At 42.4% G+C, this 25,886-nt stretch overlaps 1 protein-coding gene across 1 annotated transcript; it reads left to right on the forward strand.

Annotated features, from left to right (window-relative positions):
- The first annotated feature begins 2,382 nt into the window (after positions 1 to 2,382).
- LOC126389915 (calcium uniporter protein, mitochondrial-like) lies at positions 2,383 to 25,753 on the forward strand. Its single transcript, XM_050043889.1, has 8 exons — positions 2,383 to 2,687; positions 20,652 to 20,721; positions 20,881 to 21,048; positions 22,061 to 22,165; positions 22,322 to 22,482; positions 22,655 to 22,858; positions 23,524 to 23,640; positions 25,468 to 25,753. The coding sequence occupies exons 1-8, from the start codon at positions 2,580 to 2,582 to the stop codon at positions 25,546 to 25,548; spliced, it is 1,014 nt and encodes a 337-aa protein (XP_049899846.1). The 5' UTR covers positions 2,383 to 2,579; the 3' UTR covers positions 25,549 to 25,753.
- Positions 25,754 to 25,886: the final 133 nt, after the last annotated feature.

The raw sequence follows: 25,886 nt of genomic DNA on the forward strand, positions 1-25,886 counted from the left end.
GCTTTGGTCTTTGTTTAACATCATTTCGGAACTTAGTAATTAAGCACCTTCACGTGCAAATATGCATTTACCCAATTAACTCATCACTTATTGTGTTAATTAGCTAGGGTAACATCAGTCTAGTTCTTCCTCAGAGTCCAAGTCAAAGGTCCAGGGACGTGAAGGGGTCTTGGAGAAGGAGGATAATTTAAAACCTTGGGAAATTTTACATCATTGTCTAATTTAGGAATTACAATGTGAAATTCAGAAGTAAGTAATCTCACAAAAGCTCCTTTTACACCAACATTTTATATGTGTATGCTGTCTCAGCAGAAGGTCAGTGGAAGAGAAGAATTTATATCACTCTCTTCTTTACTTGAAGTGACTGCATATGTGACCTTGGCACTCCATACACTCCATGACTCCATTACACAGGTTTAAAAGCTTATTGGGGGGGATACAAACCTCATATTTTGTTACTTGAGAACAAGCAGCAGTTTTTATTTTCTGACGTGATTGCACAGGTGTATGGTCTGCCTGATATGGGGCTAGGGCTGGGTGTGACGAGTAATGTCACTAATTACTTCTGCTGCTGCATAATAAAAAAAAGCAAAGTCTTTTTCAAATGAGTAATGGGTGACTGGTTACACCTTTCAACTTATTTGCCCGACAGTGCTTTTGAAGCCACAGTTGTGGACACTGCAGTTCAATGAAGTTGCTGAGCAAAAAGAAAGCTGAAAAAATATTGAAAGTGCAAGCACATCAAAAGAAACATTTTGAGCTCAAGTTTATGTAGGATATGTTCATTAAAGATCCAGTATGTTGGATTTAGTGGCATCTAGCATTGAGGTTGCAGAGCTTAAACCTCTCCCATGTGCCACGTGTAAAGAACCGAGGTGGTGGATGTGAAAACGTGATTGGCCCTATCTAGAACCAGCATTTAATTTGTCCATTCTGAGCTTATAGAATACTACATGGCAGACCTCCGCTTTGAGGCCAATTTTCAGAGAGTGGCCCACAGTGGAATTACAACTTCCGAGCCTATCACGTGATACCATTCAGCCCAAAAAAGACTTTCCAATAGACTTAATTTAATTATAATTTTTAATCTTATGCACTTTATTAATCTCCAAGGGGAAAATTCAATGTTTTGACTCCGTTGTCCTATACATATACACACAAGCCCGAAATGGAGAGATGTCAGCGTGAGGGGTTTGCCCGTGGACAGGCGCCCCATGCGCAATGGGGGGTTCGGTGCCTTGCTCAACTCCATATTTTGGTCCGAGCGGGGTTTGAATCGGCGACCCTCCGGTTCCCAAGCCAAGTCCCTATGGACTGTGAAAATGACTGTCGCGTTTTGTTTTTTTTAGCCTCTCAACCCCCGCAAAATGACTTGTTTTACTATCAGAATTTGATCCATTTAGTCCAATAACATTTGGAAAGTCTAGAAGAGACATTCAGTTAAATCAATTTATCTCCATTCAAGTTAGCAGAGCTCTGAAGCAGAATAAGCAGGCTCGGCCGGCAGAAATCTCTAGTGCGCCTGCTTTATGAGCCCAATGATGCACAAGTAACACAGAGCATCTGGGGTATTTTATATACAGCGGATAAATCTTTTTTGCTTCATTTGCCACAGGGCAACTGTCATAGGAATGAATAGGGTCTTGCCTATGACGCTACACCCAGGTCTCTTCACTTTAGAGTCATTTCCTGTATCTGTGTCACCACCGGTATGTGTGTCATGCAGGCTTGTTTTCTTTGAAAATTAATGTAAAATACCATCACTGGTATTTGTTTGCCCCTCCCCTAAGCTGATATGAAAAAACATAAGTCCCTCCCCAGTGCTTAAAAAATGATTCTACATGCCTCCCGTTTTTTGCTTCACCCCCTCCCCTCTCATAAGTAATGAACAGTCCCTAAGTCCTACACATTGGACCTTATAAGTCACAAAAGTACAGCATTTTAACACATCTAAAATGGCGGATATGATGTGATTCCTGTTCAGTGGAGTGCTGCTGGGTGTTAATGCTAACTGCTAATTACCATGTTTTTTTGTTTTTGTATTACACACACATTTACCTTTTTAGGTTTCCCGCTCAAGACACCAAACCTACCTATCCTGAAGGCTAACTTGGGATGAAGAGAAGTCAATGGAGGGTGTCCTTCTCAACAGGTCCGAGTCTTGTGAGTCCAGTCAGAGGGTCCTCCAGCCTCATCTTGATAACCACCTGTACAGTGCATGCGTATTAGCACTTTACAGTCGGGGTGTGGTGTGTCGGATGCAATGTCAACTCACATTCACTTGGGTTGGGGCGGCACATAATGTTCAGTGTCTCCTGCTGGCTGCTTCATGCAAAACACACCAACGAGAGAAACGACGGGAAAAAGGAAGCAGAGTGTGGCACGAGCCGTGCGCGTTGTTGGAGGAAATGGTATGCAGCTCAGGCGGGGCTGTTCCTCCCTCTGTCCCGTAGCTATCGTCTCATCTGTTTGTATTTACACAGACTACAGCCCATTTCCACCCGGAACACGGTGCTTTGAGGCACATTTTGTGGAAGTATTTGTACCCGGTATGCCCACAGTGCTCGGCTAACAAGGCGATGGCGTCGGTGCGGATGGTCGGCAAAGTTACGGCGAGACTTTTGGGAAGTGTTCAGCCTCTTCACTGCGGTCTCAAAACTACTCGTCCGGTTACATTTCTTCATCAGGTAATTTAATCTTTTCGCTAACTGCTTTAATTCGTCCTAGGTTTGTTACAGTACGGTGCAACTTTGTCACTAAGTGTACCGGGATTTGGTTGGTGGACTGGTTTCCTGCTTTCTGAGCACAACAGTTACTGCTCGCTTTGAGAGGACAACTTCATTTAAGATCACTACTCAAAGGGGATTTCTTGTCTCAACTCCTTATTTCTGTGACTTAAAGCTTTAAAATAGATGTAAACTTCATAAAAACAGATGCAAATTGATTTTACTTTTGCTTGAACATGATCCATTTTTCACATTCCCCCTAAACTGTGGAGAAAAGCACCTCTCCCTTTGCCTCCTCTGTGTCTATCTGTCACTGTCTGCAGCTGCTGCTCCATTTCTATGTCCTGTAATTTTCTTTTATGACCTCCACAATAACAAATAAATTATTCAAGTGCATTACCTACCTCCACAGGGGGGTTGAAAACATGCCTACATGGCTGATCAAGCCTAACAGCCTTGAAAAGTGTGTGTCTGACCATTACTGTACATTATCTCATCACTAAAGCAGTCACTCATTCAATTACCCCTCAGAGAACATGATTATGCTGCTAAATATACTTCTGAACTTTAAGTAGAGACTCGCCCAACACAATCCCAAGAGACATCACAAACAATATGGAGTTGAACACTGATCACTATGCCTGAGCCATAGTCAGAGTGCTGCAGAAAGTCCCACATTGCATCACAGAGAGGTTTTCGTGGTGAGGTTTTTACTCAAGTGTTTTATTGACGAACTGTTAAAATGGTCGGTTAAGTCTTTATTTCATTACCCATTAGATCATCCATTGCAAGAAATTGCAGAGGTCAGCGAAAGTCGTGAGCAGCCTGATCCCAAGCGGACGCCTCAAATCTCTGCCAGTGCAGGTGGAACAGGCGTACTGTGGAGCTTAACACCAATATAGTCTCCATACTGACTTGAGTATTGACATTCAGTTTGAGGGATTGAGGGAAAAAGCACATTATTTCTGTTACATTGGCAAGCTGCCATGAGTCACTCCTGCATGCAGGAATGACTAAGAAGAGTTCTATTTTTAGACCGAATCGTATATAATATCGCAGCTGCAGTTTTCCTCTTTTCAGATGCCTTACTGTAAGTGCTCCTGCAGCTACACACACATCAGCAATCCCTATTTGGACCCCCGAGACACACTGAACACAGCCATTGTTTCAGAAACAGAACTCAGCTCATCTTACTCAGCAGAATGCTCAGTATGTTACAAGTCATATGGTTCACTAAAATATGATTAAGGCCACTAGTTTGAGGCCACAGCAGAAGCAGTGTATTTATTTAGCCTGCTTAGATCCATGCAACAAGTGTCCCCGCAATTACAGTGTCAGCGTCTGTAACCCCCAGGTTGCCAAGATGCTCCCCTTAACCTACAGACTGTATGAGTGTTTGATACTCAACAGATAGATATAAGGTGGAATATCAAACAGGCTGATTCAGTGCTATGCTGGGTAATTTGCTGCCCCAGGCTGATCAAAAAGGCTTTTGAGATATAGATATTTGCTGAATTTAAAACTCTCCCTGCTGCATACAAAACCATCCTAGGAATCTAGAGAGCAAGTTGCCGATTTTGTATGAGAGGAATCAAGGAAGTGGTATTAGCCAGTAAAATAACAGGGATCACTGCAGAGGTTGTTGATAAGCAACTGAAAATGTGTTTCCTCAGATTTTACTTAGAGGGATACTTTGCCGATATTCAACCAGCTTTGTGTCTTAACAATTTGGGTTGTATGTGGAAATGAATTGTGGGAAACTTCCCTCCATGTTACCAGCGCAGTGTGGATCAGATATAAACCAAGATTCTGGTACTGCGTTGTCTATTTCTCACCTTAAATGTTTTCAGAAACATATTTCAGCTTACTCTTGAACTGAAAATCGACATTGTTTGTTATCAGCTGGCTGCTATATCGCTTCCTGTGTCAAAACTGCCGAACGAGCATTATGCAGGGTTCCTATGGTCATGGAAAACCTGGAAAAGTCATGGAATTTCCCTATCAAATTTTCCAGGCGTGGTAAATTATTGAAAAGTTTTGGAAAAGTCATGGAATTCTGTTGTGTGTAATGAGTAATTCCTCTTGGAAAAACTTCCGCATGATATAACATAACAGCAAATTTATTTTCTGGAGCTGAAGACGTAATGTAGCACTGATGTGTGACGTTTTGTTTACCATCTCGTATGTCTCTCCAATCTCTCCCCGCATGCCGTCTCTCCCTTCATGTACGGCCGTAGCTGAAAATTCTGTTTGGAATAGAGTTTGAATCTGATCTGGCAAGTGGGGCAAGAAAAAAAATGATCATGAGTCCTTGAAAAGTCATGGAAAAGCTTTGAAATTTTGTCCATGAAAATGTGTGGGGAAACCCTGATAATGTCACCCAGCAGCAGGAGCATTTATTGGTGTGACGCTGCGCAACACATTCTGGTAGTTGTAGGTTATTTACCTCTTGAGCAAACGCAAACACCACAGCTCTTTTCCTCTGATTCCTCTGGTCATATAGCACCAATCCCAAAAGTATTTGCGTCTCCTCACTGCATAAACAGTCTAGTTTTATGAAAACACAATCTTTCCAGCAGTAAAACACTTCTTCAACAGATGTTTGCTAATTGACTGCTTCTACACCTCCGTGTGACAGCAGCTAAAAACAATAATAGTCAGTGCGAGTAGACCTGAGTTTAATATTGAGCATGCGCTGTCGGCTGCTCTCACAGCTGCTCCTGTAGGTAGTTGAGGAAAGTATCATATTTATGTCCCTGCAGAGTCCACAGGAGATAAAACCTCTCACAACATCTGCTGTCATTTGTGCACCCAACCAACAATTGCCACTTGGAAACTATTATCAAGGCAAACACTTTCACTTTTATGAGAGAGGCTTCAGGGACTTTGAGTTTTTTATCCCTGTGAGTGATGGTGCTGTCAGATCATATTTTACTTTTCCACACTCACCACTGTAACACTTCACAGGTATTAAATGGTAGAGCTGGAAATACTATGAGGAGGGCGGGAGTGCGGAGAGAGAGATTTGACTGACCTGCGGTAAACGAGAAGTGATAGTGAGTTTGTTCTGCAACAGACGGCCATTGTACACTGCCTGTATTTACAGTGACACACAAAAGGAACAGTGACATTTTAGGAAATACACTTGTTTGTGGTTTTTTTCTGAGTCCGATGAAAGGATAGATATCAGTTTCATCTCTGTGCATCCAGTTTTGAAAGATTCAGGAGGCTAAACAGGAGGAAGACGGGAACTACAAGCGTCGCTGCATCAAAAGTGCAGAAAACATGTCTGTCAGTTTGTCTAAAGCTTTCTTATTCACACATTATGTCTTGAACATGAAAGAGCCCTTTCTGTAATCACTGCACAGACGATAGTTAAAGTCCTGCTTTCATAGTTGGGTTGCCAGGTTTGTGGGCTTTTGCGACTCCTAGATGTGTTTGTGGCATCTTGGTTACAAGATGAACTTGTGAAGCAGACATCTCTGGAGTTCTTTAAAAGCATACTTTTTCCACTTTTCACAGAGGTGGGGTAGCAGTTCTTATGCTCCCAGTTTCTACGCTGTGTTAAACATACTCCCAGCATACTTTGCCTTTGCACTGGAGGCACGGAGACGATTGATACAGATCACTTCATTTGACTGTGGGTGTTATTCCCAAAATACAACTCTGTTGCTTTAAGCATGGAGTGACAACACTGCTCATTGTGAAAACAAAACATGCACAAGCCACAGACAGCGGGATCATATCAGGAAGAAACAGTTTTATGTTTGTTATTTTTGTTTGTTATGGCCATTCCTTCACATTTACAGTTTGTATAATGAGTGTGCTGCAATACAAAGAATTGTATGCCTGAAATAGAGAATGTCGACTCCACAAAAACTGAAAACCCCCAAAACGTCAAGACAGCTGAAACAAGCATCACTGTGTCACTGACATTTTTGTCTGACAGCTGGCTCCGTCTGCTGTCTTGCACTTTTCATTGTCTGGACTGGCATTAGAATGTAATACAGAGGAGGTTTCATTCCTGCAAGCCTGGCTGCCAGTTTCTCAGTGTCAGTACCGGCCATTCCAGGCATAGAGGCTGTTCTTTATTGGTGCAGCTCTCACAGAAATAGAATAGGAATGAACCTCTGAAGGAAACACGTGGACAACACCCACAGGGAGTCTTATAGACTTGTGTTTCACTCCTTAGATATCAAGATCTTCACCAGTGCTGCTCAGTATGGAAAGAGCTGTAGTTAGAGAAATGGTGCAGCAGAGTTTTAGACTCCATTTACACCTAGTATTGACATAGAATTTCGGGTGATGGAGCCTACAACCGCAGTGTTTCCACTTTGATTCCAGCTGGGGACTTTTGTTGCATGTCCCTTTCTCTCCTTTGTTTCCTACTGTCTCTACTATCAACTGTCCAGTGAAGATGAAAAATACTAGAAGAAACACGAATCTGTATAAAGGAAAAGACATGTTAGTGCAAAGTGTATATCTAACCGAAACCCATTGTAATCAGGATGCTGACAGGTAGAGCACATCTGGAGGTGGTCTGGTTGGCAGTGTAATCAAATTGGAGCCAGGTGTAAATGTGATCAATAAAGTTTAACCACGTTCTTACATAAAGCATAGTTAAAAGGTCACCTTACTCTGCATCATCCCCAGGCCTGGCAAAACACAACAGACAAGCCCCTCTCCTCTGCAAATGAAACGTAAGCAGGGTCGATACAGCAGCATCGGTTCACTCCATGATGCTCCATGTTTGTTGACAAGTCAATCTGCCTCACCAACCAAATTTGCATATTTGCCAATTGCATGTTGAGAGAACAGGGAGACTTAGTCACACCAGATGTGAATGCAATGGCAAATAATGCCTCTCTACTTTTTTGTAGTACTACGCTATCTGATCTAAATATAGACCACAAGGTAATGCCAGATGGATGTGAAAGGGGTCTTAGTTTTCAGTCTTTCTCAAAACTTGAAAATAATGGGAAAAAGCTGCTATGCAACACTTGGGATCTTTTGTCTGGCACTGGCTTTAAGGTTTAGTCTTGCAGTCTGCTTGAGCCAAGTTATGATTGATTCCTTGCACAAATGTGCACACTGGTAGAAAATAAAATTCCATGTTTGATCCCTGTGGTTAAAATAGATACATGAATTTGTCGCTTCATGACGTGGTCTGTTTTGTCAGTAATACATGACGGACATTGAAAGAGATGCCACAACATTAAAAGCAATGACAGGTGAAGTGAATAATATTGATCGTTACAATGCAGTGTTCAACTGGGAAACATTGGGTCCTGGCAGTTATGTGGCTGTCACTTGACACGCACAACCCATCCAAACATTGTTGTAGACCAAATACAACCCCTCATGGCAACAGCACTCCATGATGGCAGTGCTCCATGCCACACAGCAAAAACTGCTCAGCAATCACTCAAGGAATGCAACAAAGAGCTAAAGGCATCGACCTGGCCTCCAAATTCCCCAGATCCCAATCTGATTGAGCATCCTAGGGTATGCCAGCACTCCAGAGGTCCTGTGTCCATGCCTCAACAGGTCAGGGTGAAGTCCGATCTACAGTGGGGGCCTCCTGGCACCAGGGCATTGGTGGCAGATCCTTTGAGTCCTGTGGGATGAAAGGTGGGGCCGCCATGGCTCAGACTTTTCTGGGGAATTTGGAGGCCAGGTCAACTCCTTGTCATGTTCCCCGGGCCATTCCTGAGCAGTTTTTGCTGTGTGGCATTGTACATTGTCCTGCTGGTGTTAAGACAATCAGTGTTATTCTCTTCACCACTCAGTGGTTTTAAAGTTGTGGCTGATCAGTGTATGTAAGATCAATAAGGTGTTATTGAATCCTTCATTTTAAACAGTTACAATTCAGTACCTTAAAGGTATTGACCAAAAAATTGTAAGTAGTACTGAAGCTTCTCAATACCTGCATTTGGTCCTTTTAGTACCCACATCTAAAAAATAATGACTGTTCATCAATCACCGCCAATGTTTTTCGATTTAATGTAATGGGTGATTGGCCCACTACCACAGCAGCTATAACCCATACAGTCTGTAGTGTGGTGACACTGATTGCGGTGTATTGTGCGGAGTTGGCAGTTCAGCGTGCCAAGATGGCACCAAAACTTTGAAAGTATGGCTGCATTACATGTCTGTGCTGTCTGGTGGCATTTTACACAACTGAATACTTCACTTCACATGATGGGTATCAAATGAAATAGAAAAAAATATATCAAATAAAGTACACTTTGATATTGGTATAACCTCAGGGTTGCTGGTATTGATACTGGTATTGTAATTTTTTAATCAATACCCAGCCCTAGTTACAATCATATGGCCACATGATATTTATACACCAACTAAAGCCTTTGGCAAGAGACTTTTATACATATGGGTGTGATAATGAAACCACTGTAACTGGTCTTAATGATAACAATCCCATAACAAACCTGCTCAGGCATATTGTACCGTACTGCATGATCACGTTTCCAAGTTCTAAGTGTGTTCATAGGACAAATTAATCCAATAATTTGCATTGTTTTACCAGAGACTTTGCCTCCTGAAAGTTTCTATAAGTAAATTCAAGGTCGCTTTTAATCCAACAAACTAGATATCCATTGAGTGCTCTTCTTGTCCCTGCGTGGCCCTCTGATGACGCATTGCTCGGCAATGTGCGGCCAAAGGGGAAATATGATTCACCAAAGTTAGCAGAGGCACAGTTTTAGTGGCAGCTTTGCTTTTTAATTCAAGACTGGAAGTTGTTTGTTTTTTTGCATTGGAAGAGCTGTCTTTGCTCCTTTTTAAATTTGACCTTTGCAAACACCACATGAATTCCTAATTCAGTGTCCCCCTTTTGTCCCACTCTTTTCAGTATTCAGCTCCTTCATTGTGTTAAGCTTGGCTGCAGGGTAGAGAACTGTCTGTGGATTTAAACTTGGAGTATTTGGGCTGAGTAGTGATTTGAACTGCGAGAGCAAAAAACTCAAATGGGTAAATAAAAGTCTGCTTGCCTCTGTTTGTCATCCTGCACCACCCATTCAGTTTGAGAGCCAAGACAACAGATGAGAAGGTCTTTCAAACAGACAATTACCCTTTCCTCGTGGCAGAATATCTATTTAGAGAGCTGCCAGAAACTTGTTGGACCTGCTTGCTTAAAAGGCCATCTTCATATTCTCAGCATGAATTTAATAAATTAAATCTGGCATCTGGGGTAATACTGTGTACCAATTGTTTCAATTGTTTTTATCCCTCACTGTTTTTTTTAAACATATTTTTATAGTATGTTTCATTTACCACTTGTTTGTCATATTTTCATGAAAAGCACTATGCAAACACAAAATTTGTCTTTCCACCATCGTGTCTATAGACTGTAAAAAAGAAAGGACGTAGCCAACGTGACATCCACCCCATTGGTTTGTAGATTACCATTTTAAAGCCTCATGTTTGGCATTTTGGCAGTTGCTGTCTTGGAGTTTTGGAGCCAGAAGTGACCATATTTGAACAAGAGGTTGGACGTAACCCTCACACTAGTTGCTAGCTTGGTTAGCATGGTGCGATAGTTAGTTGTGATAATGATAATGCTAATGTCCACCAGCAAAAACAGGCTCAAGACAGTTAAAACAAAATGTACTTACTGGAATATCTGAATTTCCACCTTCTTAGAGGGTCTTTTAGTACAACCAAATGCTGAACAAGACTTTTTTTTAGGTGACCCAAGCGTTACAGATAACGTAAATGAACTGAAAACACACTAAAATAGCGATGGCTACAGCTACGCAGTGAGTCTGGGGTTACACCATAGTTGTTTTATGCAGTCAGTTGTCGCTGTGGTAGCGAATTGGCAGCGGATGGCACCCACCTGTCACTTAAAGCAGCCATGCCTTTATATGTGTAAATTTAAGCCTTAATAATGATTAAATGGGTGAGTTATGTAAAAAAAAAAAAAAAAATCCCCTCCATACAGTAGTAAAAATGGGGAAAATTACCTTTAAAGGCATAAACTGTTGTTTTTTTTTAAATACTAGGTTGTAAACGTGTAAAGTTGGGCAGCAACATGGGGTCTATGGGGATTGACTCAGTCTTGGAGTCAGCCTCAAGTGGTCATTTAAGGAACTGCAGTTTTTGGCTCTTCCATGTTGGCTTTATTTTTCAGCCCTGGAGGTATCGCAGTCCTCTTCCTCCGGCTGTATTTCTTCTTCGTATTCCTATTCCTGACTCGACCACATCATTAACTGTATAGCAGAAGACAAATGCTTCAATGCAAATTATTTTCACGGTACAGTGCTGGCTGTTCTTACGACGGCGACACAGAGTAATTCAATTTCTCCTCTTGGCAGCCATCGTTTTTCACCCGAGACTTTTGAGGCCGTTTATCACCCTCACACATTTTCCTTTCCTCAAGTCATGCCTGCAAGATGTTGAAAAGTCTACATTATTACCGTGTGTGTGTGTGTGTCCGTGTGCACATGCATAAAAGTCGCTTTCCCTTTCCTCAGTGGTGTCAAACCCTTGACGAGGGTGGGAGGAGGTATCTTTAGGAAGTCATGATGCAACAGGCCACAGCTCAGTTTGACAGGATTCATAATGGAGGGACCTGCTGGGAAACTGCGGGGAAAATGAGGATGCCTGTCACCCTGATAACCCTGATCATTGCTCGAGCGGGAAGCCCCAGCCTGCTTTACTGCAGAGGAGGGAGATGGCAGTTTGTCACTATATTGCACAGTCTCATTCGCTCCTCTGTCCCTGTTGGCGTCGCATAAATAAGAAATGTACAGCTCAAGGGGTAAATATACCTTTAGCTGATTATTTTGAGGAGGAGCAGTTGGAGGAAATTATGTGGTGACGAGGAGCAGGTGCGCGGCGTTGTTTTCTGCAGCTCCAAATTGACTCCTGAAATATGTGAAGGACAATGGATAAACAGCGACCGCCTCGCATTTTGAATCTGAATATTGATTAGTTGTTTAACTGTGGAATGTGTTTTGTTTTGATAAGCAAACAAATGTTCAATTGAGGAGCCAGTGGGGATGTTAGTCATCCTGTGGAGTAGCAGGGCCCACTCCCGTCTGCAGGCTGTGTTTATGTCTTGTGACATGGTACAGGGTTGATCACGTTTGCTGTGGATGGGCGTGTTCAGGCAGTACAGCCTTAATCGTGCAGCCTGTTTCATCCCTTTGTGTTTGATGATCTCTGGGTGTGTCTGTCTCTTTACATGGGAGCAGCCGCAACCATAGATCATACTGTATATAGCACTGAAGCTGGATATTTGATTTACAGCTACTCCCAGTGCAAGGCTTTCAATCTCTGTCTGTCTCACATCCTGCATGTCAGAACAGATACCAAGAAGTATTGACCTGTCAGCGTGTGAGAATTTTTTTTATAATGCACAGTAAAAAGGTGTATGACCTCAGTTTATCTTAATGAAAGTGTCATTTTATTAAAAAAAAAAAAGCTTTCTCCTTCAAATTTTGCCATATTGCATAAACCATTAGATTCATTTATTTATATTTTATCTTAACTAATCTTCGTCAGTGCCTGTGTTGAAGTGTTACGTAAGTGACTTAGCATTAGAGTGATAAATGATTAACAGTATTTTTCCTTTTATTTTGCCCACCTGCTGTGCTATTTCTAGCCACGTTAGCAGCAGGAATATTGTGAAATATTGAACAGACATTGATGATCCCCAGAGGTTTAAGCCTAATGACTTTTGTGATCCCCCCGACTTTTTTTTGGGGGGGGGGGGGGGGGGGGGGTTTGAGTGAAGTGTCTTGTCAACTGTTTGATGGATTGCCATGAAATTAGGTCCAGACATTCACCGTTCCTAGAGGACAAATTCTAGCACATTTTGTAATAGGTCAAATTTAAAATTGTGCAGTACTTTGATTTATGACCAAATACCTGCAAAACTAATGACATCCAGCTTAACTGTACGTTGTGTTTACTTCTAATTAGCGCTAAGATGGTTTAAGGGGAGCTACGCCCATTTTCAAAATTCATCCATTATTCCTGTGGTCTAAAACGGTCCAAAAATAATGGTAAACATGAGGAACTCTCTCCCAAATCTAAAAACTACAGTGCTAAAACTCAAATCTGTGATGTCATAGCGTATAAAGTCTGAAGCTGCTCTGTAGACATTGAATTTGGAAAGATTTTATAGACGACACAGAGAGCACCCAGGGAAATGATCTGAGCATATGGGTACATTTTCTGTTACAGAACAGAGAACACAGAGTTAAGCACATTTGGGTATAAAAAGAAAACAAACACTCTGTGGGTCCATAAAATCAGTCTCCCATTTACTGTCAGTGGAGCAGCTCCAGATTTTATACGCTATGACATCACCAGTTTAAGACTTACTGCTCCTGTTTCTGGCTTTGAGAGAGAGTAGCTCGTGTTCACAGATATTGATTAAACTTTCCAAGGCCATTAAAATAATTATATAACCTATTGGAATTCTTAATTTAGGTCATGTTCCCCTTTAACGCCGTGAACATTATCTGCTAAGTATCAGTATGTGTAATACATCTCAAAGCACTGCGGTGCCTTAAGGAGCCTCACAGAGCTGCTACTGTAGATCAGTAGATCAGGGGTGTCAAACTCATTTTGGTTCATGGGCCACATACAGCCCAGTCTGATCTCAAGTGGGCCACATCAGTAAAATCATTGTATAACAACCTAGAAATAACAACACCTCCATTTTCCCCGTTATTTTAGTGTAAACAAGTACATTCTGAAAATGTTGGTCCATTTGCAAAACAAATGATGTCAAGAAAAATGAGTGCAATATGGACAATATGTCCCTATTTTTCAACTACTACTTGTGTCATTACATGTGCACATGATACATTTTCAGTCCTGTGTAGAAGTGCTTGCATCATCACACCAAACTAAAGTGGGACCTATTTAAGAAGCAGTTGCCTTACAATCTATTCACAAATCAAAAGTGTTGGCAGTGCCTTAGCAGTTGGGTTCCACTAAAATCGTCTTAAGCCTCCTACAGACTGTGAGATTTTAGTAATCTTATAAGTTTAGTGCAGCTACACTGTGCGGCATGGATCTAATAAACTTGGGTACGACATCAAGTTTGATGTATGTAGACTGTACAATGACAGCGTCAACTGAATCGCAGGCTACGACGTACGATTGCTTCCCATACTGAGTGCACAGGGACACTGCATGGGTTTTTACACTAATTGTGAAGCACAACAGTTTTGTGGGCGTTATATATTGCAGTGTGTCTGGGCGTCTGCTTTTTCCTTCCATGCTTCATCCTTCTTTATGTGATCATGGCAAGAGCTGGAGGACACATCATACAGGCAAGGCTTCTGCTGCCATAACTCAAAAAGGTTCTACTTTGCTGGAATCCCACACGTTTCTTTTAGCGCCTTTTGCCTCCATGGCCAGCTGCTATCTGTCTGTCTGTTTGGGTTTAGCTCCACTGTGTCATTTTATGCTGTATTTCTATTGGTTGTTTAGCAGACATAGGTCGTAACAGCAGTCACACTGTAAGGTGGTCATCCCAAATGTGTGTCAGAATTTTATCCCAGGCTGTCCTTGATTGCAAGACCGTGACTGTGTGACAGTGTATACTGGGCTTTAAGTCTGATTACAATGTTGTCTTTAAATACGACTACCATCAAGTAGGCTACTCACTGTTAAACTTGCTCTTTGCACCTGACTGCTCTTAGCCTTCACAAGTGCATCAATATCAGGTGTGCAGAGACATCCAGTAGGGCGGATTGGACCCTTTGGTGGGCCGATCCTGGCCCTGGCTGCATGTTTGACGCCCCTGCTGTAGGTACTGTTGATACTAAGAAGATTATCTGTGTTGTTTGTTCTAGGCATTTACAGCAGCAGTCAGATTACTCCCACAAGACAAATAAAAAGCCTTATTGCACTTGCTTCTTATGTGCCTGTCTTTGAGCTTAATGAGACCAGAGTGCTTGTTTGCTGCTTTTCAGCGGTCTGTTACAAAGAACTGGACTCTAGAAGTCGCCTGTCAAGCAACACTCCTCCCCTTAGATGTATATGGATTGCGTTTAATATACCATATTGTTGCCAAATTGTTCTTTAGTGTTATCGCACTGTGGTGTAAGAGCATTTGTAACTGCCACATGTAGGCGAGGGAAGTGAAAGGGGTCAGTGTGAAGCAGTGTGCCAGACAGTAATAACACAGGGCAGCAGCATGGCTTTGGAAAGGGACCATTATTCATCACACAGCTCTCAAGCTGCATTATCTGCCACAGTGGCCACGTTCTGTTGATTTAGAATAGGGCTGGTATGTGTGCACGTAGCATATAAACTGCCTTGGGTCGGTCAGCCGTTGAATTAACTCTGGTCAATGATCACACACACACACACACACATGCACACACGTTCGGTAAAGAGACAAATAGTCCTGCCTCGCCCTTGATGCTCAGCTCCAGATCCGCTGTTTTCACATTAGCAATGTGAGCACAAACGTGTCAGCTCACTCTCCTGTGAACCTACTTGGACGTGGAGTGTTTGCTAACGAGAGTGACATGTTGTAGGCATTTTATTCTAATGCAGACACTGTATGTGTTGGCAGTCAGCGCCTCGACCACTCAGTTTAATGAGGCGCTGTGACTGCAGCGGTACGGGAGGCTTATAAGATGCTGTTCCAGGCTGTTTAACATACTGGTAATGGGTTTGCTCTCTGAGGTTAACTACGAGGAGTCACAGAATACCTAGACTCTTTCAGGTTTCAGGGACGGCATGGATATGTACAAATGTACAGCAGATGGGTGATACGATGACAGTGACACTTACAATTATGTCAAACATGATGTACCTATCCCGTGTATACTGTGGCAGCTGTCTCTATAATTCCTCTGGTTGTATTTGGACCAGTAGTTCCTAACCTTTTTGGCTCATGGCAGTGACTACGCATACATGCACACTCATATTTAACCATTATTCCACATAAGACAATATTCTGAATTTGATGCAGGTCATGTTAACAGCATATTCTATTTGGATATTCTGAATTAAGCCTTTGTCCAGCTTCAACATTTTCCAATTAAAGCACCTGAGGCAGCCGACCTGCAGACAGTGAGTCTCCTAAGTAGAGGGTAACAGCAGTAACAGCGCCAGGTCACCATCGGTCAGGCATCCCTCCTCCTCTTTCAGCTCTCGCCAGCGCGTGAAAGCCAGGCCAATATTAATCCTTGTTCGAGCTCTTGTTTTATTGCTCTCCCATTCTCTTTTCTTTGTCTCCGCGGACAACACCTTCACCTTCTTCCTTTTCTTTGTCACTTCAGCCATGACAACCACGTCTAACTTCGTTCACCTCAGTTCGGCTACGCTATTCTAATGAGAGGAGGGGGATATGATGTATGCCGCAAAGCAGCCAAATGTTGTTTTCCTTTTTGTGTCCGGGTTCCTACCCGAACCCCGAAACTGCATAGTGCCAGTGCAAGCGAAACAGACACTCTCAAGCAATGACAGAGGTGTCATCCAACCTATTGTGAGTTGATGTACCATCACAATGATCTTGGATATATATTTTGAGGGCTCAAAAATTCCATTGTGTTGCTTTAACACGTGGGATAAGGTGATATTATTTGGGTTTTAGGAGCACTTTTTGGATATGTATATAGTGCATTCGGAATATGCATCTCAGTTGGAGTTTTAACCGCAGTTTGTGACACACAGCTTCTAGTCTGTTGACGGTCAGCTCTGTCTGTGTTCTCATGGAGACAAACACAAATGAACCCGCCAATAGTTTACAAGGCTGGTGTGGCAATGCACGGCCATAAGAAAAGCCCACATTTCTGGTGAGAAGGAGAAACACACCTACTTTCAAACATAATGACAGACTTGGATATTAAGTTTTTTGGATATGCACAAATATCACAGTTTGACCTTAGTAAGAAGGTGGTTGAAGATATGAAATAGGGAGGCTGTGTTAGCACAGTCAGACAAGTCCGACACCAGTAGGAAACTTTGAAGAAACCCTACTTTGATGCAAAGAAGCCAAATTACAAGCGACTCCAGCTGTTCCACTTTTCCATATTTGACGTGATAAACGACACGTTACGGCACATTAATCGGAGTATGCAGAGCTGCATGTAAATAGGAATATTAGCCATGTAAACAGCTTAGTAAAAGTATTGTCTTTTTATAAGGGCAAAAGCCAGAATATTTTGTGCATGTAAATGTCATCACTGTTTTCTTGCAACTCCACGTGACAGGTAGTGGCCTTAGTGTGGATGTGAGTTGTGAGCAGCTCAAACAAAGACAAATTTTTACTTCTCAGGTTGTGATATTTGAAAGATTTTGGGTGACTTAAGTGAGAAAAAGTATTTTATTTAAGACCCACCGGTTATGGAGCCACTGTATGAGCCAATTTTGCAAATCAATAACTGGCACAGATTTAAAGCAGTGTGGATAATTTGTTTTTGGTGATTTTTGCATTAGTGTGATGAAGTGCTTGGTCTGTCGGGTATTTAATTTGCAAATTAGCCAGAAACTGTCCATTAACTATTTCTTGTTTAATTTTGCAGAAAAATTAAGTACATCAAAAGGGATAGAGGATTTTATTTATATCACCCACTCTATACCACACCCACAAAATGACCATTTATAAATCAAGTAGTCAAGCTGTGTTACCTTGAATTTGTTCACTTTTTTTCTCGCATGCCTCCATGGAAAACAGCAAACATACTGATTTATTAATTGATTAGGGACCACATTTATCAGCAGCAAAACTATATTGAAACATCCGTTCACTAAACTCGTCCAGTATGATCCAAGTCTCATTTATCCAGTAGTATGCTCAGTACTTCCTAAACACACAGAGCGTCCTGAGTGCAGCTAATGAGCAATAAACGGACAGGAGTCGAGACAACAGGTTCAGCGGCCACCGCTTCTCTCTTTATTCCGAGCAACACAGCCACACCTAATGGCAGAACCTCGCCTACCACAGCCCTACGGCACCTCTGGAGGGACAGTTTGTTTACAATTCAGAATTTGTTTACATTTTGTGCTGCTGAACCACCGATAAGCTTTTTGGATACTATTTACATAAAAAACAAACCTTATGGGACAACGTGGATGCATTCTTTTTTTTTTCTTTCTTAATGCTTTGCAAAGTATCGGACTCTGTATCGGACTCAGTTTCAAAATAAAGGACTCGGTATCTGATCGGATGCAAAAAAAATGTGCTCGGGACATCCCTAGTTTTAAATAGTAACATTTTAGTGAAAATGCATGTGTTTGGGAAGTTTTGATGTTGTTAAATGACGTCCCCAATCATCAATAAATCACTATGTTCACCATTTTCCGTGGAGGCATGTATGAAAAATGTTTTCCTTACAAATTCAAGGTAACATGGCATTACTGGTTGATTTACAAATGGTCATTTTGTGGGTCAAGTATTCCTTTAAACCCATCTTTTAAGCCAACTGTTCTTAAGCCAACTGTGCTTGTTTCACTGGTATCAAAGAATATATATGTATATTTCCTAAAAATACTTTTCCCCACTGTCCATGGGGAGCTGGTGTGCTGAAGCGTAGGTGGTAAAGCTCTGTGACAGTTTCCAACTGTAATGACATCTGGAGATCTCACACAAGCTGAACAGCTTAAATTGTGTCTCATTGGGTTTAGTTTGTGTGGCTCTTTTTGGGACAAAGAGAATTCATAAAATCATGTTGTCCTTCACGGTGTGGTGCACTATGTTATTAGCAAGCTATCAACACACAGTTGTATATAACACAAACCCTTCAAGCTGCTTTTATAATGTTTCCATTACGGCTCATTGTCTTTATGATCCATGTTCCCACATAAAACCTCTGGTCACGTGGGCAGTTTGTCATCGCTGCATGTGAATGTTGTTTCTCCCGTTAAAGCCTCGTCTCCTAACCGGTGGAGTGTGAGGGAGTTCTGCACATCTGGCCTGCACTCCGTCACTGTGCCTCAAGGCCTGTCTGCTTTCTCAGCCCACAAAAATGGACGGCTCCCTTGTTCCTCTTTAATGTGATATTGATCGAACGAACAAACTCCCAGCTGGAGGACAAAGGGGTGGGAGAGAGTGGCTGCCACATCCCATGGATGTCAGTTAGACCCCTCTGACTCTCAGCTAAATAGAAAATGATGTGAAGGGATCTGTTTGAGAGGTTCAAGTGTTTCAGCACCAGGAAGCTAATGTTCAGAGCTGTTAGTAGGAAACTGGACGACATATTGTCAGGAATCATTTCTCTTCTGAATCGGAACATCGTGGAGACGCAAAAACACAAATGGCCCCAACTAGAGCCTGTGTGTGGTTTGTCCATTCTGGGCTACTGTAGAAACATGGCAGTGCAACTAGGGATGCATGATAATATCGGCACGTCATCAGTATCAGCCGATAATGGTTTTAAAATAAAATATCGGAATCGTAGTATTCTAGTATTCTATTTCATGTCTCCATCTGCTGGTGGGCCATCATGATAAGAGTATGCATGCATAATATGATGTTGATTCCACTACAGAAGTGACTTGATCATCACCAAAATTAGGTAGGGAAAAAAGTGGATACCCTCGCTCGTGAACAAGACCCCAAGATACTTGAACTCCCTTGCGGATACAAGCAGTGGAAATAAGTTTCCTCTGTGGGGTGGCTGGGCTCAGCCTTAGAGATGGGGTGAGGAGCTCAGACATAAGGAGGGAGCTCCGAGTAGAGCCGCTGCTCCTTCGCGTCGAAAGGGGTCAGTTGAGGTGGTTCGGGCACTTGACTAGGATGCCTCCTAGGCGCCTCCCGTTGGAGGTGTCACGGGCACGTCCCACTGGTAGGAGGCCCCGGGGCAGACCCAGAATACACTGGAGGGATTACATATCTCGTCTGGCCTGGGAATACCTTGGGGTCCCCCAGGAGGAGCTGGAAAGCGTTGCCGGGGAGAGGGATGAATGGGTTGCTTTGCTGGGCCTGCTGCCCCCGCTGCCCCCGGATAAGCGGATGAAAATGGATGGAAAAAGTGGATATATTGATATTGGTATCGGTTATCTGTCAAAGGAGTTGTTACCTATTGGCGTATCGGATATCGGCATGAAGTCCAATATCGTGCAACATGGCAGACTCTGTAGACAAGGACCCACTCCCTATGTAGATATAAACGTCTCATTCTAAGGTAACAAAAACACAACGCTTCTTACTCTCAGGTGCTTACATACTAAAGAAAACACACTTATTATATTCCATTTTTGCCAATATATCCCCCTGAGTCGTGCTCACTGGACCTTTAAGCTGACTGTATACAGTAATGTTCTTTGTGTTTATGGCTTTATGTTCAAAGCTGCTTGTAGCACGTCCCAGTGGCTTTAAATATTAATTACACTGCATGTAAACTAAAAAAGACTTTGCTTTAAGAATGTCAAGTACAGTACAGAAAAGTACTCCTGCTGACTAGAATAATGAGCAGTACCTTGTGGATGCCCTCTCTATAATCAGGAGTGTTGGAGTACATCATAGAGAGACACAAGCATTTTATCAAGCATTAAAGGCAGCAGCCTTAACGTTTAATGAAAAGTCGTGCATCAGCAAAAAGGAGCTGGTTTTAATCAGCAGTCTGTATTATCAGATGGTCAGATTACACACCATTTAGAAAGGGAGTGTAAAGTGTTTCAGCAGCCACCCATTGTTGTTATTCAAGAATTATCATATTAGCGTAAAAGCTCTCTCAGAGCAAAGCCAAAGCCCAGAAAACTCAATTGATGTGGTTTGTTGGCAGACTGTTTCTGAGTGGGTGTTTTTTCAGATCCTTCTTCTCAGGATGCTCGAGATCTGTTTGCTTTCCAATGTCAGTTTACCAAGGGAGGGATTTGCTTTTAAGACGAGAGAACAAATAAAGTGTATATGCTGCTGATGATCTTTTTTGTTCTTTCATTCCCGTCTTCCTTCCTCCCTCCCTTTCTCCCTTCTTTCTTTTTCAGGTTCAGAGGAGGCCACCTCTACTTGGAAATTGCCAAGCTCTTTTCTGCAGTACACTTGCACCCTCCAGTGGTAAGATATAGTTACTACACCAGCTTGATAATAAATTGCTGCAGCCTGTTTGTGATTTCACCTGCTGGGCAAATAAACTAATTAAATGTGTCAGCTTGACTTGATGATCTTTGACAGGACATACAGCATGAATATGATTTCACCCTCACTGTGTTGCAGACGCATCCCTGAAGTACAAATATGGCCGTTTGGTTCTGGAGGTCCCGTTGCCCTCCAGGAATGAGAAGTGTCTGTTCTTCCTCCGACCCATGCTGATGAGTGTTGGAGACCTGATCGCAGATCTGCGGAGAGAGGACCCCGGAGCCACGGCCTCCATTTTCTCCAAGGGTAGGACAGGACGTGTGTCGGCTATGCGCAACCCAGACAGGTCACTTTCTTGAGGTTTTAGTCAGTCAGGTTTAGCCATTTTTGTTGCAAGCCGGTTTGACAGGTTCTTTGCTGGGAGTGAAAGCTGGAGAGCAGCTCAGGGCGATTTGGCACAGTGCCTGCGGAGTATCTTTTTACAAACCATTAACTAATTTCACCACTGACTGAACTGGTGGGGTGCATTAATGTGGGCGTGAGCTGTGAGCGGTGATTTTCCGTTTGAGGTATTTTCATTTACCTGAGGAGGTAAAAGTATCCAATGTTTCAAAAGGGGGAAAAAGTACAAAAAAGTTGAAGATTAAGCAACAGAAATATATTTTTACTGTCCCTTTCCTTTGAATCATCTTATGACCCCTTGCATCCCTGGGACCCCATTGCAATAGGTGATGTAAGGGTCATCTATATATGGCAGTTACAATTAAGTTAAGTATCTTAGCAGTCCTTGTTGGTCCATACTGTAAAACCCCTGCATGCATTTTAACTACAGGCTGTGACTCACACTCTCCAGACTGGAAGAACGTGCTTTTTTTCTGTAGTCATCGCTCTGTCCATGTACACCAACTCAATGCAACACATGCAGGCATGCTGTTAAGAAGGAAATGGATCCTAAAACATCACCCAAGGCAGGCTGACAGGTTGATTTGTATCACTGTAGGAAATAGGGCACGTTGGAATTACGTTGTTCAGATCTTGTACTATACCTTGGAGTCTTCCTTATTCTCCCCATGTGTCTCATTCCTTTATAAAACCTGTAGTCTTGCAGTGATGAGTAACTTTGTTTTAAGATATTAACTTGCTCTTTTTATGAGGTGTGCAGAGGTGAGCTGTTTAGTAGGCTATTTAATTATCTTTTTTATGTATTTTTGTGTCTATTTTCAGTTTTTATTGCGTTTATGTGGGCAGTCTGTCTGAGCTATTAAAAAATATGATTGCAATAAAAGTACTGAGTTGTATGTTTGTCGTCCTCTGACAGATGGAGAGCGTGTAGCCAACACCACGCTGATAGACAGCCTGCTGGACAAGGACTTCCAGCTTGTCATCAACGATGCCGTTTATAATGTCAGCTCTCCCAAAAAGGGTACAAACACATTTCTCTAACGTCATAAACGATCCTGAGTTTGTCTGCTTTGCAATTACGACTCAGGCTTGCTGAGAAATAGCAGCGGTGATCCCTCCAGGCACGACCCGTCTCACTTTCTCATCCTCATCCACCTTGTCGTGCCCTCTGTTGCAGTGTGTACCTCCAGCGAGCACGCTATGGAGCTGGAGGACATGAAGCATGTTGTGCACCTGCTGCACATGGCACTCCACCTGCCCGAACACCACGTGCTTAAAGAGAGGGAGCTGCTGGAGAGGATGGACAACCTCAAACAGGAGCTGTCACCTCTGGAGAAGGTAGTACATGTGTCTCAAACATCTATACGCCATTAAACTTGTCTATCTCCCTCGTTACGTCCGCGCAACAGTTTGTTTGTAGTGTTTTTAAAGGAGCAGTTGACACTTCTGTCCTGTTAGTTTTGCTGACTGGTAACCCATCCCTCCTTGTATCATTGCCTGACTTTGACAGATGATGGCCCAGATGTCCAAAACAGCAGATTTCAAGAGCTCCAGGGTGGCCTGGACCGGCCTGGCCCTGTTATCTGTGCAGGGTGGCGCTCTGGCCTGGCTCACCTGGTGGGTTTTTTCCTGGGACGTCATGGAGCCCGTCACGTACTTCATCACCTACTCCACCAGCATGGGAGCATTCGCCTATTATATCCTCACCAAACAGGCAAGTCTCAGGCACCAAAGACAATAACCCCAGATTTGTTCTTTTCCAGTTGTGGATTCTAATTGGGAGTTTTTTGCAGAGTGTTAGATGAGACGATCGATACCACTCTCATGTCTGTCTGTTAAATAGGAAACTACAGCAGCAGTTAGCTTAGCTTAGCATAAAGACTGGAACCAACAAGCCTGGCCCTGTCTGAAGGTAACAAAATCCACCTACCAGCATCAGATAATTGGTGGTTTGGCCTATTTATTGGCCTGCTGAGGTCGCTTCTTGCCTCTGCTGCTTGCCTGACAACTTCTCAGACTTCAGGAATTTACCACGCCACACCCTGAGGAAGTTCGGCACCTACAGCAGATCATGAAACCACAAACTGGCAGGTTTACACACTGGCTATTGTACAGATTAAACAAACTAAGAATTATGTGTTAATAAGTGACCTTTAGAGGTGCTGGCAGGTGGTTAGCTTTGTTTCCAGTCCTTACGTTGAACCAACTGCAAGCTGCTAGCTGTGATTCCATATTTAATGGACAGATATAACAGTAATATCAATCTTCTCATCTAACTCTTAGCAAGACTTTTGCACAAGCGCTAAGACTTCTTAGCGCTTGTGCAGATATGATTTCCTCCCCACATTAATAGGAATCCTGTTTTATTCTTCCCCTCAGGATTATGTGTACCCAGACGTTAAAGACAGACAGTTCCTGAATTACTTTCATAAGGTGGCCAGCAAGAAGAAATTCAACGTGCAAAAATACAACGAACTGAAAGATGAGCTGGCTGAGGTTGGTTAATTGGTTCTTTTTACAACCCCATAAATACAGACATTTTAGAGTTACAGTCTACCTCACCAACATGATTTGGACACATAAAAATATAGGAAGAGCATGTAAATTGCACATACTGCAATTTAACTGTCAGTAATTAATGTGTAAGACATGAAGACATGCAAACATGGAAGATAAATTTGTGAAATTCCAGTGACTTACTAGTTCCCATTCAAGCCAAATAACACACAGACATTGTTTAAAAGATTTTTGTTTTTCTCAAGATAACAGCATGTACATTAGCAAACAAGACTAGCCTACTGTGTTACAAGTCGTATAGCACATACTGCAGCTGCCCTCATGAAGTACGTCCTGTTGCATGGAGCAGTGGTTCTCAAATGGTGTGCCGCGGTACACTGGTGTGCCATGATGCCAATTAGTTGACTGCATCAGTATGTCACCCATTTCCTAATCAAGAGGCAAACTCTAATTGAATTTAATTTAAAAAAAACCTTTACAGGGAAACTATTTGTTGCTGTTCACGCATGGGAATTATAAGTGTTTGACACATCAAAAGCCCTGATTGGCAGCCAGCATGCAGGATGATAACAGTTAAAAGGAGAAAGCTGTGAGTGGGACAGTGGATCGCTTTATTGTACGGAGCAAATTACAGCAAAACACCAGTGAAGACGACCTACCACTGAAAGAAAACTGTCAGTAGACAGTATCACGAAACCTACCTGTCTGATTTTTCCTTATTTTTATTGTCTTATGTCGTGATAAGAGCGATAACACACATTATAGAAGCTATTGTGCACAGATATAAATACAGGTGTGCCTTGAGATCTTGGCTCGCCCTTTGGTGTGCCTTGGGCACAAAAAGTTTGAGAACTACTGGCATGGAGTATACATACTATTGGCACATACTACTGAACCTTTAACTTTAACCTCTTGCCTTGGAGATACAAAACGCCATTCGCTGAGCTCACCCAACTGAGGTCAACCCAGAGAGCTCTGCTGTTGTTTTTTGCAGTGTTTGTGGATTACGTTTTAAGTAGTAACTGCATACACTGTAGACTCTAACATGCAGTATTAGTGTCACGACAGTTTTCATAGTTATGTCCTTTCGCTTCTTGATTATTTTGTTCATTTACACAATTCTTTTTCCCATTATTACCATCTATTCAGCTGGTCATCAGTCACTTGAATGCGCAGTCATCCGTCATTGCGGCGTCTGACAGCAGGCAAAATGAGCTGTCAAGCTGTCAGCTGTTTGTGGCTCAGTCGATGTGACTAATATTCCGCTGTGCAGAGAACTGTGGGTCAGAATAGCCAGGAAAGCATGCTGCAAAAAGTGACCAGATGCAGTAGGGGACATACTGAGTCTGTTTCAGGGATGTTTTATTGTAAGGTAGTATGTGTATTTTAACACACAGTAAGAGTCTACAGCCACGCTCCTTGAGGCTCACATGAACGTACTAACATGCTGATGTAAAGGAGGTGTCATGTTTACCATGTTATTTATTGTAGTTTAGCATATTAGCATGGTAACATCTGCTAATTTGCACTAAACACAAAGCACAGCTGACACTGTTGGAATGTCATGAATCATAAATTAAAGTATCAGACAGCTTTGAGCTCATGAAGCTAGGTTAGAAATTTAGGATTCACCAGTTATTATAATTCACCCTAAGGATTATATAAATGTCTGTACCAAATGTCATGGCAATCCATGCAGTAATTGTTGAGACATTTCACTCAAAACCACAAATATGAACCTCATGGTGGAGCTAGTGTTACATAATGTGCTGATGTAACAAGTGGTCTGTGTTTTGTGTGCATCAGGTGGAGGAGGACCTGAGACGTCTGAGATATCCGACTCAATATCAGCTACCACTTGAACAGATCCAGCCAAAGCACGGATAAAGCCAAGCCATGACTAACGGTCACTCACACTTAACAACGATCCAGAGCAAAAACAACTTTTCTGCTTTATTTTGATAATGGCGCCTTTTTACTAGGAATCCATATCATTCTGTGTTTTGTTTACAGTCTTGATGCCAACTATGTCTTTGAGAAAAGTACGAACACTGAGGACTATTGAAATAAAAAAGTATTTCCCAAACGTCGAGAGAGTCTCCTGTCTGTCTGATGTCTTATTGTGATTGCACTCACTGCTGGTAGACAAATAAAAATCCTTTTTCATTTTAACAATGGAGATTTCAGGCACAGGTGAAATGGAGACATCATGAACGTTTTATAAA

Source organism: Epinephelus moara, chromosome 5, assembly GCF_006386435.1.
Source record: "Epinephelus moara isolate mb chromosome 5, YSFRI_EMoa_1.0, whole genome shotgun sequence".
Taxonomy (NCBI): Eukaryota; Metazoa; Chordata; class Actinopteri; order Perciformes; family Serranidae; genus Epinephelus; species Epinephelus moara.